The sequence below is a fragment of the Dermochelys coriacea genome, chromosome 6 (genome assembly GCF_009764565.3).
Source record: "Dermochelys coriacea isolate rDerCor1 chromosome 6, rDerCor1.pri.v4, whole genome shotgun sequence".
Taxonomy (NCBI): domain Eukaryota; kingdom Metazoa; phylum Chordata; order Testudines; family Dermochelyidae; genus Dermochelys; species Dermochelys coriacea.
This window is the reverse complement of record NC_050073.1, coordinates 56,106,321-56,123,048: the sequence shown is the minus strand read 5'-3', so window position 1 is coordinate 56,123,048 and position 16,728 is coordinate 56,106,321. Positions and strand designations below refer to the sequence as shown.

General features: G+C 39.2%; 1 protein-coding gene across 1 annotated transcript in view; it reads left to right on the top strand.

Moving 5' to 3' along the window:
- Nucleotides 1–1,013: 1,013 nt before the first annotated feature.
- Nucleotides 1,014–16,728, top strand: part of SPI1 (Spi-1 proto-oncogene) — a 30,110-nt gene continuing 14,395 nt past the window's right edge. Inside the window, exons 1-2 of the mRNA XM_038405968.2 lie at nucleotides 1,014–1,363; nucleotides 10,055–10,148. Coding sequence (XP_038261896.1) covers nucleotides 1,319–1,363; nucleotides 10,055–10,148 — 139 coding nt within the window. The 5' untranslated portion in view covers nucleotides 1,014–1,318. The remainder of the gene's footprint in view (nucleotides 1,364–10,054; nucleotides 10,149–16,728) is intronic.

Genomic DNA, 16,728 nt, shown 5'->3' with positions numbered 1-16,728 from the left:
TCCAAAATAAGAACAACTAATTGCAAGATGAGGAGGCATTTTGCAGAGCTAGAAAGAATGTCAGCTCTACACAGGTTGCAAGGCTTCAACCCTCACACCCTGCTCCATGCCTCCTCATTTTCCTGCCAGCACCAGGCACAATGATAGGGCAAATATTTTCAATGCAGCCACATTTAAGTAAAACAGCAGGACAGAGAGAGGGAGGAATGATGTATGGGAAAAAGGGCTGGTGCAGAGTCTGCTCAGGAAAATGTTAGGATCTGAATCTTCAGATTCTTTACACAAAGGGACAGGTATACCCTCCTCACTGAGTTTCAGAGCCTGGGCTGCAGCCTAAGCCTGGACAGCTACACTACTATTTTTAGCCCTGTAGCATGAGTGAGTTGACCTGGGCTCTGAGACTTGCTGCCACAAGTCTTTTTTTGCAATGTAGATGTACCCAAAAAGGGACACTTTTCCACTCCCCACTAAATGCTTTCCATTTCCACAATCCAATAAGTTCAGAGACCTCAAGGAAACATATGAAGGGTCTTAACCAGTTTCAATGAACCACTTAGCTCCATATCAGAAGTGGTTATTAAGCAGTGTCCATGAAGTTCTCTTCAGCCTTTTGAACAACTTAAGACCCTATCTTTGAGCATGCATTGCTCCCAGAAAGAGGTATCATGGACACTGAGATATGTTGCCGCATCACTCCAACACAAGGCTACCATTAATGCAGGCTCATGTCACTGTATTACCATCATAAGCGCATCACTAACTCAGATCTGTGTCACTGCATTAAACCAGAGAGCTGTAACATCATTGTGCTTCAAACTCTACTTGTATGAAGCATTCTGTTCTCTCACCGTCAATAAAAAACACTGCACCAGTATGCTTGTTTACTGGTGGGGCCTGTGCTGTTGGTTATGTAGTAAGCACCTGCCTATGGCAGATCTGGCTGGTGACAGACTTCCTGTTTCAGCACTACAACTCCTTGAAATGAGATTTATGCAAACTGGTTTTGAGGCTGATGTGATGTCACACGGAGCTGATACAGCCCAGGGACTATCTCCCTTCTACAGACATTTGATAAAATCAGGAACTTCAGATAAGTCTAGGGAAGGTTCTCACCTCAAAACCTATTACAGAAAAGTATGAAAGTTAATTAGGGCCCTTCTCCTATCCTGAGATCCATCACAACAAGGCGACTTCAAGGAGTCCAAAGATCTCACTTTTGTTGTGTTGTGTTTTTTTGTTTTTTTGATGCAATTTTTAAAGTCAGTTATTCTGGATGTTTGAAAACTGAAATTAGAAAATTCACTAAGAAGTTGGCTGAATGTTGCAAGCTTGCAAAATGGAAGGATTTCCCCTCATTTCCCCTGTGAGTATATGGGGTTAATTCCAAATATGGCTCATTGGGTTCAGCAACAAAAGACAAAACAAATTAGGATTTACTATCTGAGAATGCCTCTCTTTTTGTCTGTGTTTGTAATGCCTTAAAGTTGGGCTCAGGTCAATGTTTAAAGCTAGTGACAAGTTTTCTAATGAATGGGAAGTTAATGTTTGCTCTCTGAACTTGTATAGTTTCTGAGTATTTTTATATTTTATGGATGTAACACATCAGTGAAACTTTTCTCCAAAATTGGCTTTGTGGTATAAAAGCTGGGTTTTGTTTGAGATTGTAATTATTTATAATCTGTCTACTTAAACGTAATTTTATGTATTTAAAATATCTGCCAGTCTGTCTGTGAGATAAAAGCAACCAAGTGCTGGTTTTATATTTTGGAAACTCCACGGCTGCTTGCTATTTGCAAGGGAGAAGATTCTAGTCTCTGGATTCAGTTTCTATAGATTTTGAGATTTTTACCTTAAATATGAGTGAAATTTGTGTCTTTGAAATAATCTTAAATCTCCCCTACTTCACTCCACCCATCTGGAGTATAATAGGGATGAAAATTTTCCTTTTTTGGAATATAAAAAGTCAGCTGGAAAGTTCAAGATAAAACCTTAACTAAATCTCTATATTTTTTTCCAGAGACACAAACTTTCTTTTTTATAAATGATCATTGGATTTTTCTGTCCCTTTTGCCTTTGAAGCTTTGTTACACTCTTAACTCTTACTTTAAAGTAATTAACTTGGGGATTATTGTTTATTAAGAAAGTTGTTTCACTAGCCTGCTGTTCAGACACACCAGCTTTGTAATGGGGAGTTTCTGAATTAGAATGGGTGGGTGATGGCCCTGGGTACACTTGTTAACTCTATATAAGTTCCAGAGAAGTCAAATGAGGGGATTTTATTTGGCACATGCTTTACTTACAGGCCATATGTACTCAGTTAGGAGACAATACAGTCCCAGGGACACTTTGGCAAAATTTGTACCAGGTTTTCTCTTTGCCATCTCCCATCGCCCTACCCATCTTCCAAAAAAGATACTCCTTTTAATTGCTTTCAGTTGCTGGCATCCATGATGATAGCAAAATGTGTGCGACTGCAGCAGGATCTCTCTCTTCACATACTACTGCAACATTTCTCAGACTAGGACTGTGGAATCCATATCTTAGTAACTAAGTAGCTAAGCCTTGGTTTATTAAGAAAGTTGTTTCACTAGCCTGCAGTTCAAAAACACCAGCTTTGTAATGGGGAGTCTCTGAAGTAGAATGGGTGGGTAATGGCCCTGAGTACACTTGTTAACTCTATATAAGTTCCAGAGAAGTCAAATGAGGGGATTTTATTTGGCACATGCTTTACTTACAGGTCATGTGTACTCCGTTAGGAGACAGTACAGCCCCAGGGACACTTTGCCAAAATTTTTACCAGGTTTTCTCTTTGCCATCTCCCATCACGCTACCTATCCTCCATAAATATACCTTTCAATTGCTTTCAGTTATTGGCATCAATGTTGCTAGCAAAATAAGTGTGACCGTAGCAGGATCTCTCCCTTCACACACTATTGCAATATTTCTCAGATTGGAGACCATGGAATCCAATAGTTACCCCCTGGGTGGAAGGAACATGCAAAATTATTAGTGTCCCATGTTGCCTACATCAGTCCAGTCAGTCTGTCTGTGAATCTGTCAGGATCATAATTTGAAAAGGATTTGAGTGAATTGAATGAGTATTGAGATTTCCACTGTTCTCCATAAATGACTCTGGGCTTGTTTTGAGGTCATGCCACAATTTTGAATTCTCCGACAAGCATTACTATAAAAACTGACTGAATCTTCCCCTGGAGTCTGAGGAAAAATAGAGAGAAGGGGTTTCCTGACTGCTCTAATGGTCTCATTCACCTATAACCTTCTTTCTCAGGAGCCTCTCTTCCACTCTCAAATTCCGGGGTGTGGAGTGAGTGAAAATCCAGCACCATCTGCCCATTATTATAACTTTTGTTAATCCATTCAGATTGGAGTTCTAGCTACACTCTGTTCAGAGGAGAGACTATTTGTAGTGGAAACAGAATCACATCTTATTGAAGCATCTGACAGAAAAAATATTTTTTTCTGATTTATGTGATTAAAATATTCAAAAATAGATTACTTTGTATTTTCCATAATTTTTAAATTTTGTTTTGAATTTAGGTGCTTTGTGTACCAGCAATTTGAGCACACACAGTTTCATTGTAAGTGGCTGGCCCACTGGGACTCTTTAGGGGACAGACATTAGCTGTTTATAGAGACGGCGTTTCTGTGAAGAGACACTTCCCTCTTCTGTCCCTCCCCTTTCAGTTTAGGGTGTGTCCGTAACTGCCTTCCTCCTGATTCGGCTAGAGAACCATTAGGCTTGGTTTGGAAAGTGATGGCTGAATATGGTTAAAAGTCACAGTTTCTTTCTTTGGAGGTTAAACAATTAATGTGGAAGACACAGTGGGAAGAATCCTATAAACTAGGACAAATGTTCTCTCTAGTGCACTTCTGGATCTAACCACTTTCACACCAAGGCAGAAAGGTCTACAATGTAAACCTCTGTCTCATGCTGCCCTGAGATGCCTGAGAATCTCTAAGGAGCTGCCTGTAGAACCAGCAGTTTTGATGTGAAATTTTATGTGTGAGAGAGGGGAAAGAAACCCTCCATATACAGCATGTCTAGCACACCTGCATTTCCTGTGTAGGCCACTGAATCTGTGGAGTGAAGAGGTTAACATGATTTCCCCTTTCTAAAAAAGAGTTTTGTAAATTTTTCCAAGGAAATAAGGTTGAGTTTGTCCATAAAATCAGTCTCAGCTGCACATCACGGGGAGTTGTGTTGGGTATTTTTGAATCACACACCAAGGAGAAAAAAAAACAAAACAAAAACCCAAACAGAATTCAGTAAATGTACAATCTGATTGAACCATATGACAAAATCTTAGAGAAAAATATTCGGACTATTATTTGGAATTCAGTTGGACTACTTGCAGCTCTTTTCAACTTCTGTCATTTACACTGTCCAAATAGCTTTGTAGCTCTTTTCTTGCTGCAGTAATTTTATCTAGGTTTGCCAAGCCAAGGGGTAGGGTGGGGCAATTCTCCCTTTAATGTCAATGACATATTTGATTTGTGTGTTTGCTGAACACTTGCTTGAGGTTGGAAGATAGTCTTGAATAACATACGGTAACTCAGGACATATAGGAAAGGAGACTAGCTTCAAAGCACAATCAGTTCCTAGCAAACCTTCCTGTCACCTTCCTCAGAGGCATGGAATTGTCATAATACACATGAGTTAAAATCTCTAAAAAGTAACATGTGCTGTTCTTTTGTTTCCTGTCTGGAAAAAGCTTTCAGTTCAATGTGTATCAAAGAAGTAGTAATGGCTTAAACTAGCTGGTAAATGTGTGCCTGGTTGGGTGGTTCCAGAAGAGGGCAGGCAAGCCCAAAGTGTGTGGTGGTGGGGAGGCCAAGAGACCATAGGAGCATATGCTGCTGTCAATGGGAGAAGGAGGCTCAGAGAAAGCTCATTTCTCTTCCTGATGATAGACAAAAATATAAGTTTAATGAAACCTAAAGCAGAAACTAAAAGGTGATTTAAGGAGGGATCTTTGAGATGAATTCTATGAAGGGTAGATAAAACATTCAGTCTTATTATGACAGAGTTCGTCAAGGAAAAGGAGAGAGAAAACAGAAATTGTCATCAATTTATTATCGATCTTCGCATATCAGTCATCCCATCCATACAGCTGAGAGAATCTACTTAGATACACTGGTGACAGGAAGTTCTATTTTAAGGTCCTTGTGAGGAGCAGACTGGCATGGTATGCAAGAATTAATATGATTATTTTTTCTTTGTCCAAGGGAGCAGTGACCAGGAAGGCCAATAAACCACAAGGCAGAGAATCTAAGGCCAAAATTTTCAAAACAGGATGTCTAAAATCAAGGCATCTAAATTCATAAATAAATAAACCTATATAAAAGAAGCCTGATTTTTAGAGACACTGAACACCCACAGCTCCCACTGGAGATAATTAGATTTCTGAGTGATAATCAAGTCACGTTTAGTGAGGTGTCTAATTTTTAATTACCCAAATTTTTCTAGTCCTGGTGGTTTTTTAAACTTTTTAGACTTTAAAATCATATTATTCTGATTACTCTCTTGCCTGTTTACTCCCACTTCATTTCTGAATTGGATTTCAATTGGCTGTATCTCAAAACTCTGTGCAGCTAGAACCAATGCTGACTGGCTTAATAATTGTACTGAATTTATAATACTAGCTTTCAAAATAGGAGAAATTGTTAATTTTTACCTCTAGGTGTTTGAGAGACTACTGGCTGCTAAAAATTATACTGAAATGGGGGAATATGGAACATTTGCTACTTGATGATTTTCTTTCTGGAACTGACCTCTTCTCCCATCAGACATTTGTCCTGTGCCTTTCTGATACTGATTGCAGCACAGACTTCATGTGACTTTGGAGTTCTCTTGTGTGGGAGGCCTTGGGGGAGAGGTCAGTCTCAGAGCAGAAGTCACCAGATAACACATTTTCTCTGTGTCCTCACCTCACTCCCAAATTTGGGGAATCACTAGTAGTAAGGAACAAATATTAGGGAAGGAGAAACAAGTAGGAAAGAAGAAAGTTCTCTCCCTTATATAAAACTGGTAGTATTTATCTATTTTGGGACTACTGCTTGGCCTTCCTGCCAAGGGATGCTTCTTCAGAGATATGAATGTGAAGTTGGTTATACTTTATAAAACTTTTTACAGATGGCAGGTGGCAGCTTTACAGATTTCCTCTGTGGTGGCTGAGGCCCTTTCTGTACAGGATGCTGCTGTGGAATGTGTTGAATGACCCATTCTGGAACTTGTTTATGTGTGACTGAATATGTTTCAATGATACAGCACTTGATCCATCTAGCTATGGAGGATTGGAATGCTTTCAGACGCAGGTAGTTGGGGTGAAAGGAAACACACAGATGTTTTCCTGAAATGATCTGTATTACAAAGACTAATATTTTAACTGCACTTTGCATAACTAGCATGCACAATTCTTTTTCTTTTGTGTGCTGAAGTTTCTGTCAAAAAAAGTAAGAATTATTTCTTATGATTTATGAGTGGGGGGAGAGTCAGTGATGGTTACGAATGACTAAGAAGCAGCACTAAGGCTCATGTCTTCTAAGAGGAGAGATTTCAGAAATTCTTACGACATGACTGTATCCAGGCTGCATGTATATGGAAACAAAATACAGTGAGTTAAGTTGTAGAGACAGTGGAAGCTAGAACATCAGTTCAGAACATTATCAGCCTCTTGAGCTTTAATACAGACCAGACTCCTGTTTTTTTCCCCTCTATGAAGAAAATAGAGTACAACACTCAGCACCTTTTCTCTTGAGGGATTGTTACCATCATTAAGCTGTTGGAGGTGTGAGAAATCAGAATTACTTGATGTTTCTGATCACTTGTAGTTGGAGAGGGCATGAAGAAAGGATGTGGAGGAGAAACCAAGAGGACCAAAGGGTATCCATGCTGTACTCTGTCCTGTACCCACAGATCTGAAATCTGAGAAGTGGTATATACTGCCCTGTAGGCCTATTTCTGGATGGAGGCAGGTTCTGTTGCAGTCATACTGATCTGGAAAGAGGGGTTAGACTCATTGTGATCTGGGCTTCCCTTCAGTGTTTTGGGACTAGGTCTTATTCGTCAAATAAGAGGAGTCCCTTTTCTGGTACCTCTGTTTGTGGGTACAAGTGACTACAGCTTCTGTCCTGTATAAGAGTTTACTGCCCTTCTTGACTTTTGCTTTTCCTGGTTGTTAGTTACCACTTTCTCAAGCTTTTCCTGAACAGTCGTGCCTGAGAATTTTGAGGCATAGAAGATTTGCTTTGAATAAATTATTCACTGGCCAACAAGTTAGTTCTATGGATTCTCTGAGGCCATGGCAGCAATCTCTCTGCCTCTTTAGCATTGTTTTTTATTCAGTTGTGGCTTTTTAAGTCATCTCATCAGAACATTCTAACAGGTGGTGCTAACAAAGTACATGGTGCCAGTGAGGCTTTGAAGGACACTGAAGAAGCTTTGAAGTCCCTTCCAAGGTTCACTTCTATCTTTCTATCCTCTTTATCCTTTGGGAAGAAATCGCCCTCTATAGGAATTGCCACATCCTTTTCCAGAAATGCCACTGCTGCATTGATCTTGGAGAAAAAAAGACTTTGGGTTCTAGGACCCCTGTAATATTTCAGTGCTCTGCCATCTCACTCTTTCCTCTTCATTGTGAGTTTCACACTTCTCTCTACTGCCATCTTGGAAGGAGTAAATTAATGAGGAAAGGCAAATTCTGTTTTAGTTTTCAATGGGAAATACTTCGCCCATGTGCTAGCCTGCTCATTTTCTTGTTCTGACAGACTGTTAATGGCAGCCATCACCTTGTTTTCCCTATGTACTCCCCATGTTTTCAAACAAATCTAGGGGGGGAAGATGGAAGAGAGAACCTCTCCTGCTTCTCTCGCTTGGTTTTATCATAATCCAAAGCTAAGAGTACCTTTCTTCAGGAGAAGAGATAAATCTAATGACAGGAGATGAGGATCTGGAACACTTTTTGACTTTTTCTTGTTTTTTGACTTTTTTTTTTTTGAGGTGATGGTCATCAGTCCTTTGAGCAGTTGCTTCTCTTTTGGGTCTTAGTCATCTTGGGTGGGAGGGAGCTCCTAAGACACAGTACACATCATCAAATACATAATTAGAGAGGAGGAAGCATAGAGGGGCAGCCCTAGGACTCCAGAGCTTCTTTTTGGCAATAAGGAGAGTCAGAAAAGATACTAGATTCTTTCCCAAGTGACTCAATTACCTACTTAAAAACCTGGGCTGCGACACTGGAACTTTTCCCTTGGATTGAATTGGATTGAGGGTAGGTGAGTTTGGGGAGATTTTTTAATTTAATTCTGAAGAGTGTACAATCAGCGAAGATAGTCGGTTCCGAAAAGACTTGGCTGTTTGGGGAGGGATGCATAAGCCCTACCAAGTCAAGTCTAGATGCTAAACTCCTTTCCCTGGTCACAGCAAGGGGAGCATAGGCTGGGAGGAATTATGGCAGACATCCTCCTTTGTAGATCCTGACAAGGCCTCCTTGTGCTGTTTGCATTCCTCTGCCATGACGAGGGAGGAGAAAACAAACAAGGGAAGGAGCATGGCAGGGCTTCCCATTTGGGGACCAAAACCCCTAAAATTTCAGTCACCTAAGGGAGAGAGGACAGAGAGAGGGGGAAGGATTTTGATCACTGCAGCTCCAAATTTTGATTTAAAAACTAGGATTGCAATAGAAAAGTGGGATCACTGAGCAGCCAGTCTGCACTGTTAAAGGCAGAGAACCTAGCAGAAGGGATGTGGACAAGGCTGAAAAGCCTGTGGCATTTTCACAAAGAGAAGTGTAGTCCAAATGGCTCAGGCTGGGGAAGAGGTCAGAATGTAGAGGCAAGATATTAATTGGAATGATGTTTTAAAAATGAGTGTCATCTAATTTATTAAATTATTTTCAATATTTACGTGGCTCTTGAATGTTAATTAAGCAAAACATCTCAGGATAAGAAAAAAATATAGAAATGTTTATATTTATCTCCAAACTGTAATTTCCTCTCGCAGCGAAGTCTGAGAGGCTATTCATTGTACTTGACATTGTAAGAATTTCCTGTTTCTCCAGAAAGAAAGTAATATGACGAAGTTATTTGGACAAAAGTTTAACAAAGTCCACTGAATACTACTGCTATGTTGTTTTTCTTGAGCTTGGAAATGGGAACTGCTTGTGATGTCAGCAGCAGTCTAGACCCCAGGGATCTACTAGTTAGTGCTGGGAATGGGAACCGCCAAAGAGAGAAAGATTAACTTTTTTTTAGTTTGGTGAAACACCGAGTTATGCATAACTAATATTAAACACCACCAACAATTAAATTTATTTTAAAATACCTTAATACATTACATGATATACATGCTGTAGTGTCCAGTGTTTGGGATTTTCCAGGGGACTGAAACACTTCAGGGAGAACAATACAAATGCTTACCGCATCAGTGAACTTTTCTGAACACTAGTCCTGGACAAGTGATTAGAAATGAAGTGCTTCAATCTTGTAGTTCCAGCATGACCACCCACTTGTATCCACCCACTAGCAGTCACAAACCTCAGCACCATTCTCACAGACCATCCACAAGCACCCAGAGCCAGCATTTAAGGCAGGGGTCTGCCTGCACTGGTGATGGGGAGGGGGGAGCAGAGTGGGTATTGGCTAGTACTAAGGAGGAGGCATGCACCTGTGCTTGATTTCCAAGAGCACACCTTTCCTACAGCATTACACAAGTCCTTGAATTATTTTTCTTTCCAACTGCTAGCCAAAGGACTATCTCCTTGGGATCTCCTTGTCTACTGCATAGATAGTAGCAAACTCATTTCCCATTGGCTTCCAGGAGGTGAACTTCCTTTTTTGCAGGCCACTTTTTAGTTTCTTTTTTCTCATTCCCTGCTAATAAAATAAGAACTTTTGAAGACCCTCCTCTACCCATCCCCTCCTTGACAGATAGTGTCTTGGCATCCCCCTTCCCCTCGTGTGCCTAACTGATCTAAATAACTGTGGAAGAGCTTTGTCCAGGCTCTCAGGCCTAACCATTCCTCTCTCTCTGCAGCCCTCAGAAGACGTGGTATCCTATGAGTCAGACCTCTACCGTCAGCCCCATGACTATTACCAATATCTCAACAGTGATGGAGAGAGTCACGGTGGTAAGTTTGAAAAAATCTCCCTGAAACATGCTACATCTTAGGATCCTGGAGAAGACAGATTTAGGGCATTCAGGGAGGAGGCAAAGATGCCATTTATGGTATATGGAGTAAATATATGTATTTTTGAATTATTTGACAATATTTGTTCATCTAACACAATGACACTGTTGCAGCCTACCAACTATATTATATGCTTCTATAAAAGAACTTCAAAAGGCATTGAAATCATACATAAAGCTTCTAGGAGGTCTAGAATGTTGCAGCCAGACTACATTCTTGCCTCAGAAGGTGGAAACACATCACCTTTATCCTTCATTATCTCCATTGCCTTCCTACCTATTTCTCAATCCAAATCACTCATTCACCTAGTTTCAGAATGCTCCATGACATGGATTTGTTCTACCCTACTTCTCTGACCTCACTTCCATCTCTACTTCTCCTCTGACTTCAATTTTAACTATTCAGTTTGCTTCTTCAATATTGAAATGTATTTCTCTGAGTTCTTGACCACCTTCAATCCCACATAACCCACTCTTCTATCTTGACCTTTCCTGGATGCTGTCCCACCTACCTGAAACTTTCACCCTCCCCCAGACCCTGAGAAACTGCCTCTCTTCAAATCTGTTTACACCTGCCTTTTCTCAATATCTTATAACTGATTGTATGTAAACTGGTTTACTTTGAAACATATGTAAGTCTGTTGTTTCAACTTATACATGTGATATCCAATTAATGTTGAATTAGAACTGTTGTGCTCTTGTAGCTTGGAAGGCTCGTTGGTGGTTTGGCTAGGATTTAATTTGGTGGATTCCTATATTTTAAAAATCCTATTAGAATTAAATCTGGGCTTTGCTCTGATGGATGTAAGATCTCATTAGTGTTCAAGCTGAGCCAAGTCTGGACTCTTTTGACTTCATTAATGTGATAAATGCAGGAAACAGTTCAGTCTGTATCATCTGAAAATGTGACCATTTTCCTAGTTGCAGTGATCACTAACTGAGCACATCTCTGCTGATCCGTCATTACTATATGAAATAAACCACAATTAATAATTAATACAAAATATTTCCTTTTTGATAGTTAATTTGTGAAGTATTTTCAAATGTTCTGGGGGCACTGAGCTCAATACTCACTCTGAAGTGAGATCACCCCTCACTGAGTGATCCACATTTTCTTCTGCAGCACAGCATCCCACCAACACCATGCTGGGACATCAGAGTCGGTACTGACTCAAAGAGAAAAGCATCCGCTAATGTACCACTCATAGGAGTTCCTCAGATTTCCCTGGAAGGTTCCCATCCACGTAGTAATCAAGGCCATCCCTACTTAGTTTAAGAGATTTAACAAATTCACAGCATAATGTACTATGGCTAATAAGAGAGATGGCACAGGGCAGCAAGTTTCTGAAGAGGCTTGTCTCATACCTGGGACGTTTAATTAAAAAAAAACAAAAATCTACCTATATCTGCTCTTGACATTACATTCACAGACCAGATATGAAATTTCTAATTGCACACTAAATAAGGAACAGAGTAAGGGAGTAATCCTATCTTGACCCAACTACCACTATTGCCTTTGTGAAGTCATATTCGTCAAAATAATCAAATTTGAATTCCTAAAGAAAGGCACTTAAATCCAGACGCAAATTCAGGTGTTTTACTTTATACACCCAAATTTGAAAATGTTGACTTTAACTGCTCTGCCTCAGTTTTCAAATCTGCAAAATGGGGATTATACTCATCTATCTAACAGAGTGGTTGTGACAGTTAAGTAGTTAATATTTTAAAAGTCCTAACCCTCAACAGAATGCATGCACGTGTGTATGTGCTTACATCGCCCCCGCCATACATCCACTTCTTCCAACCTTGGCTCCAATTCCGCATATTGCTTAAGCACATCTTTAACTTGAAGAATGTGCTCAAGTCTAACTGAAAATCAATAAGATTTAAGTACATATGTAAGTGCTTTGCTGAATCAGGGCCCTAAGGACAGGTCTACAGTTTATATGGATATTTGCCCCTTGATAAACTTTTCTAAATGTTAGCACCAATGCAAAATCTCCAACACACGCCGCTGGGTTTCAGTTCTCTTACTGGAGGAGGTTAGGCAGGAACAATGCCTCACAATTGCAACACACATTTCACATAAATTATTTTTTATTTGTATTATGGTAGCATCGGTTATTTGCCACACATTGTGAGGAGGGATATGAAGGAGCTCAGGAAAGAGACTTTACAACCTACTTTAAGGAGTGTGTTCTTTGTGGGCGTGGCTACACTTCCATTTTATAGCGTTCTAACTTGTTGGCTCAGGGGTGTGAAAAATCACCCCCCTGAACGCAGCAAGTCAGAGCGCTTTAAAGCGCTAGTGTAAACAGGCTCCGAGCGCTGGGAGCCGCACTCCCAGCGCTCTGAGCTAATCCCCTCATGGAGGTGGATTACCAGGAGCGCTGGGAGAGCTCTCTCCCAGCGCTTGCGCACGACCACACTCGCACTTCAAAGCGCTGCCGCAGGAGCTCTCCTGCAACAGCGCTTTTAAGTTTCCAATATAGCCATGCCCACATGTAAGGAGTGTTGTGGAGGAAAGTACAAAGATGGTTGTGGGATAAATGGACAAACAAGGAGTCAGGGCTGGTGGTATTGATGGAGTAAAAGGGGTGTCAACATGATAAAATACAAGAACAGATTAGTGGCGAGGGGCAGAGTTGTGAAGGGTTCATTAAGGTTAAGATGTATTCCAAAAATATATCACAAGGCTTTTTCAAAATCCTCAGGACAGCCGTGGTGTTATGGTGAGCAGCAAACCTCTAAAGTTGGGGCTATAGCAAAATAATTATTAATTATTTTACTAATACTTTAGTAAGCCAGTAAATATTGTGTAGCACATTTTGTAAGACTGACGCAGTCTTAGGGTATGTCTACACTTTGAGTTGGGGGTGTGATGCCCAGCTCAAGGAGACATATACTAGTTCTCATTGAGCTAGCATGCTAAAAATAAGCATAGCCATAGCATACCATATATATCTAGTTTCAGAGTAGCAGCCGTGTTAGTCTGTATTCGCAAAAAGAAAAGCAGTACTTGTGGCACCTTAGAGACTAACAAATTTATTAGAGCATAAGCTTTCGTGAGCTACAGCTCACTTCTACCGGATGGAAAAATGTATTGTTTTTTTCCACTAAATGCATCCGATGAAGTGAGCTGTAGCTCACGAAAGCTTATGCTCTAATAAATTTGTTAGTCTCTAAGGTGCCACAAGTACTGCTTTTCTTTTTGCTTTTCTTTTTCATATATATCTAGAATCTTGGATGGGCATGTATTAGGGATGGCTAGCTTATCCTGTTGCTCACACCACTGTGGCTACACTATTTTTAGTGCACTAGCTCAATGAGAGCTAGCATGGGTATGCTTCCTCAAGCTGGGTATCACCCTCCCCAGCTCGAAGTGCAGACATCCTTTTTAATACGAGACTTCACTCTCCTGTAGCTCTGTCTCTGTGATTAATTTGTTGCTGAGCAGAGGGGAGACCACCAAGTTTGTGTGAGAGAATTAAACTGTTGTCAGTGCTAATGATTTCATATTTTATTACCATTTCATGTTATTCTGTGTTTTTCTTAAATCGCCAGGTCCTGAAATAATTTGATTACATAAGAATCTCACCTTTCATTTTAAAAAAAGTTTATAGCCCTCATAGTTGCAGAGAAAAGCAAACATGATCTTAATAGTTCAAGAATCAGAAGACAATTAATAAAAACAAAACCATATATTAGGGCTGTCAATTAATCACAGTTAACTCACACAATTAACTTAAAAATTAATTGTGATTAAAAAAATTAATCATTATTAATGGCAGATTTAATCACACTATTAAACAATAGAATACCAAATTAAATTTATTAAATATTTTGGATGTTTTTCTACATTTTCATTTATATTGTATTCAGTGTTGTAATTGAAATCAAATTGTATATTATTTTTTATTACAAATATTTGCATTGTAAAAATGATAAATAAAAGAAATAGTATTTTTCAATTCACCTCATACAAGTACTATAGTACTCTCTCTTTGTTGTGAAAGTGCAATTTTCAAATGTAGATTTCTTTGTTTGTTACATAACTGTACTCAAAAACAAAACAAAGTAAAACTTCAGAGCCCACAAGTCCACTCAGTCCTACTTCCTGTTCAGCCAATCGCTAAGACAAACAAGTTTGTTTGCATTTACAGGAGATAATGCTGCCCTCTTCTTATTTACATTGTCACTAGAAAGCGAGAACAGGCATTTTCATGGCACTTTTGTAGCCGGCATTGCAAGGTATTTATGTTCCAGATATGCAAACATTCATGTGCCCCTTCATGCTTCAGCCGCCATTCCAGAGGACATGCTTCCATGCTGATGACGCTTGTTAAAAAAAATAATGTGTTAATTAAATTTGTTACTGAACTCCTTGCGGGGGGGATTGTATGTCCCCTGCTGTTTTACCCGCATTCTGCCATATATTTCATGTTATAGCAGTCTCGGATAATGACCCAGCACATGTTGTTCATTTTAAGGACACTTTCACTGCAGATTTGACAAAACACAAAGAAGTTACCAATGTGATATTTCTAAAGATAGCTACAGCACTCAACCCAACATTTAAGAATCTGAAGTGCTGTCCAAAATCTGAGAGGGACGAGGCGTGGAGCATACTTTCAGAAGTCTTAAAAGAGCAACACTCCGATGCGGAAACTACAGAACCCAAACCGCCAAAAAAGAAAATCAACCTTCTGCTGGTGGCATATAGCTCAGATAATGAAAATGACCATGTGGCAGTCCGCACTGCTGTGTATGGTTATCGAGCAGAACCTGTCATCAACATGAATGTATGTCCACTGGAATGGTGGTTGAAGCATGAAGGGACATATGAATCTTTAGCACATCTGGCTCGTAAATATCTTGCGACGCTGGCTACTACAGTGCCATCAGAACACCTGTTTCAGGTAACGTTGTAAACAAGAGGCGGATAGCATTATCTTCTGCAAATGTAAACAAACTTGTTTGTCTGAGTGATTGGCTGACCAAGAAGTAGGACTGAGTGGAATTGCGGGCTCTAAAATTTTACCTTGTTTTATTTTTGGATTCCGTTTTTTTGTCCATAATTCTACATTTGTAAGTTCTACTTTCATGATAAAGAGATTGCATTACAGTATTTGTATTAGGTGAACTGAAAAATACTATTTTTTTTACAGTGCAAATACTTGGAATCAAAATAAATATAAAGTGAGCACTGTGCACTTTGTATTCTGTGTTGTAATTGAAATCAATATATTTGAAAGTGTAGAAAACATCCAAAAATATTTAAATAAATAGTATTCTATTATTGTATAACAGTGCGATTAATCATGATTAATTTTTTTAATAGTTTGACAGCCCTAATTATATATATATAACATAACACATCTGTTAATGAAGAGGGGTCACCGTGTTTTACCCCTATCAAAAAACAAATAAGCAAAAAAATAAAAATAAAGAAAATGAGGGAATACATAAAAATAAAATCTCTTGATTTGGGAGGGCTGACTTATGATTTTTGAATGCTTGACATTACTGAAATGATCAGATTTGTTAATTAGTAAAGTGAGAAGTAATGAGATTATATATAATTATAGACAAGGCGGCGTTACTTGGGCAACGTGGCATTTCTTTGAGAAGGGAATGATTCTGCAGAGAATCAGAAGTACATTTTGCAGAGCCTCTCAGCATTTTCCTTCATTTCTTTATTTTTACTTTTTTGTTCATTTGTTTTTTGATAGGGGTAAAACACAGTGACCCCTCTTCATTAACAGATACTTTTCTATAGCCCACTTTCCATCCTCCTAGTTGTCTAGCTAGTATTCACCCAGTAAAGGCAAGAGAACATCAGCTGCTCTGGGATGAAGGATGCTAGAGAGGTTCAGCTATGTTTTCTAATCCTGGACTAAAGCCATCATAGCTGCTTTGGATATCAAAGCCTTTAGTTTAGGGCTGTCAAGCGATTAAAAAAAATAATCGTGATTAATTGCGCTGTTAAACAACAATAGAATACCATTTATTTTAAATATTTTTGGATATTTATTACATTTTCAAATATATTAATTTGAATTACAACACAGAATACAAAGCGTACAGTGCTCACTTTATATTTATTTGTATTACAAATATTTTCACTGTAAAAATGTATTTTTCAATTCACTTCATACAAGTACTGTATTGCAGTCACTTTATGATGAAAGTTGAACTTACAAATGTAGAATTATGTACAAAAAAACTGCATTCAAAAATAAAACAATGTAAAACTTTACAGCCTACAAGTCCACTCAGTCCTACTTCTTGGTCAGCCAATCACTCAGACAAACAAGGTTGATTACAATTTGCAGGAGATAATACTACCTGCTTCTTGTTTCCAATGTCACTTGAAAGTGAGAAAAGGTGTTCGCATGGCACATTGTAGCTGACGTTGCAAGGTATTTATGTTCCAGATGCGCTAAAGATTCATATGTCCCTCATGCTTCAACCACCATCCCAGAGGACATGTCCATGATGATAATGGGTTCTGCTTCATA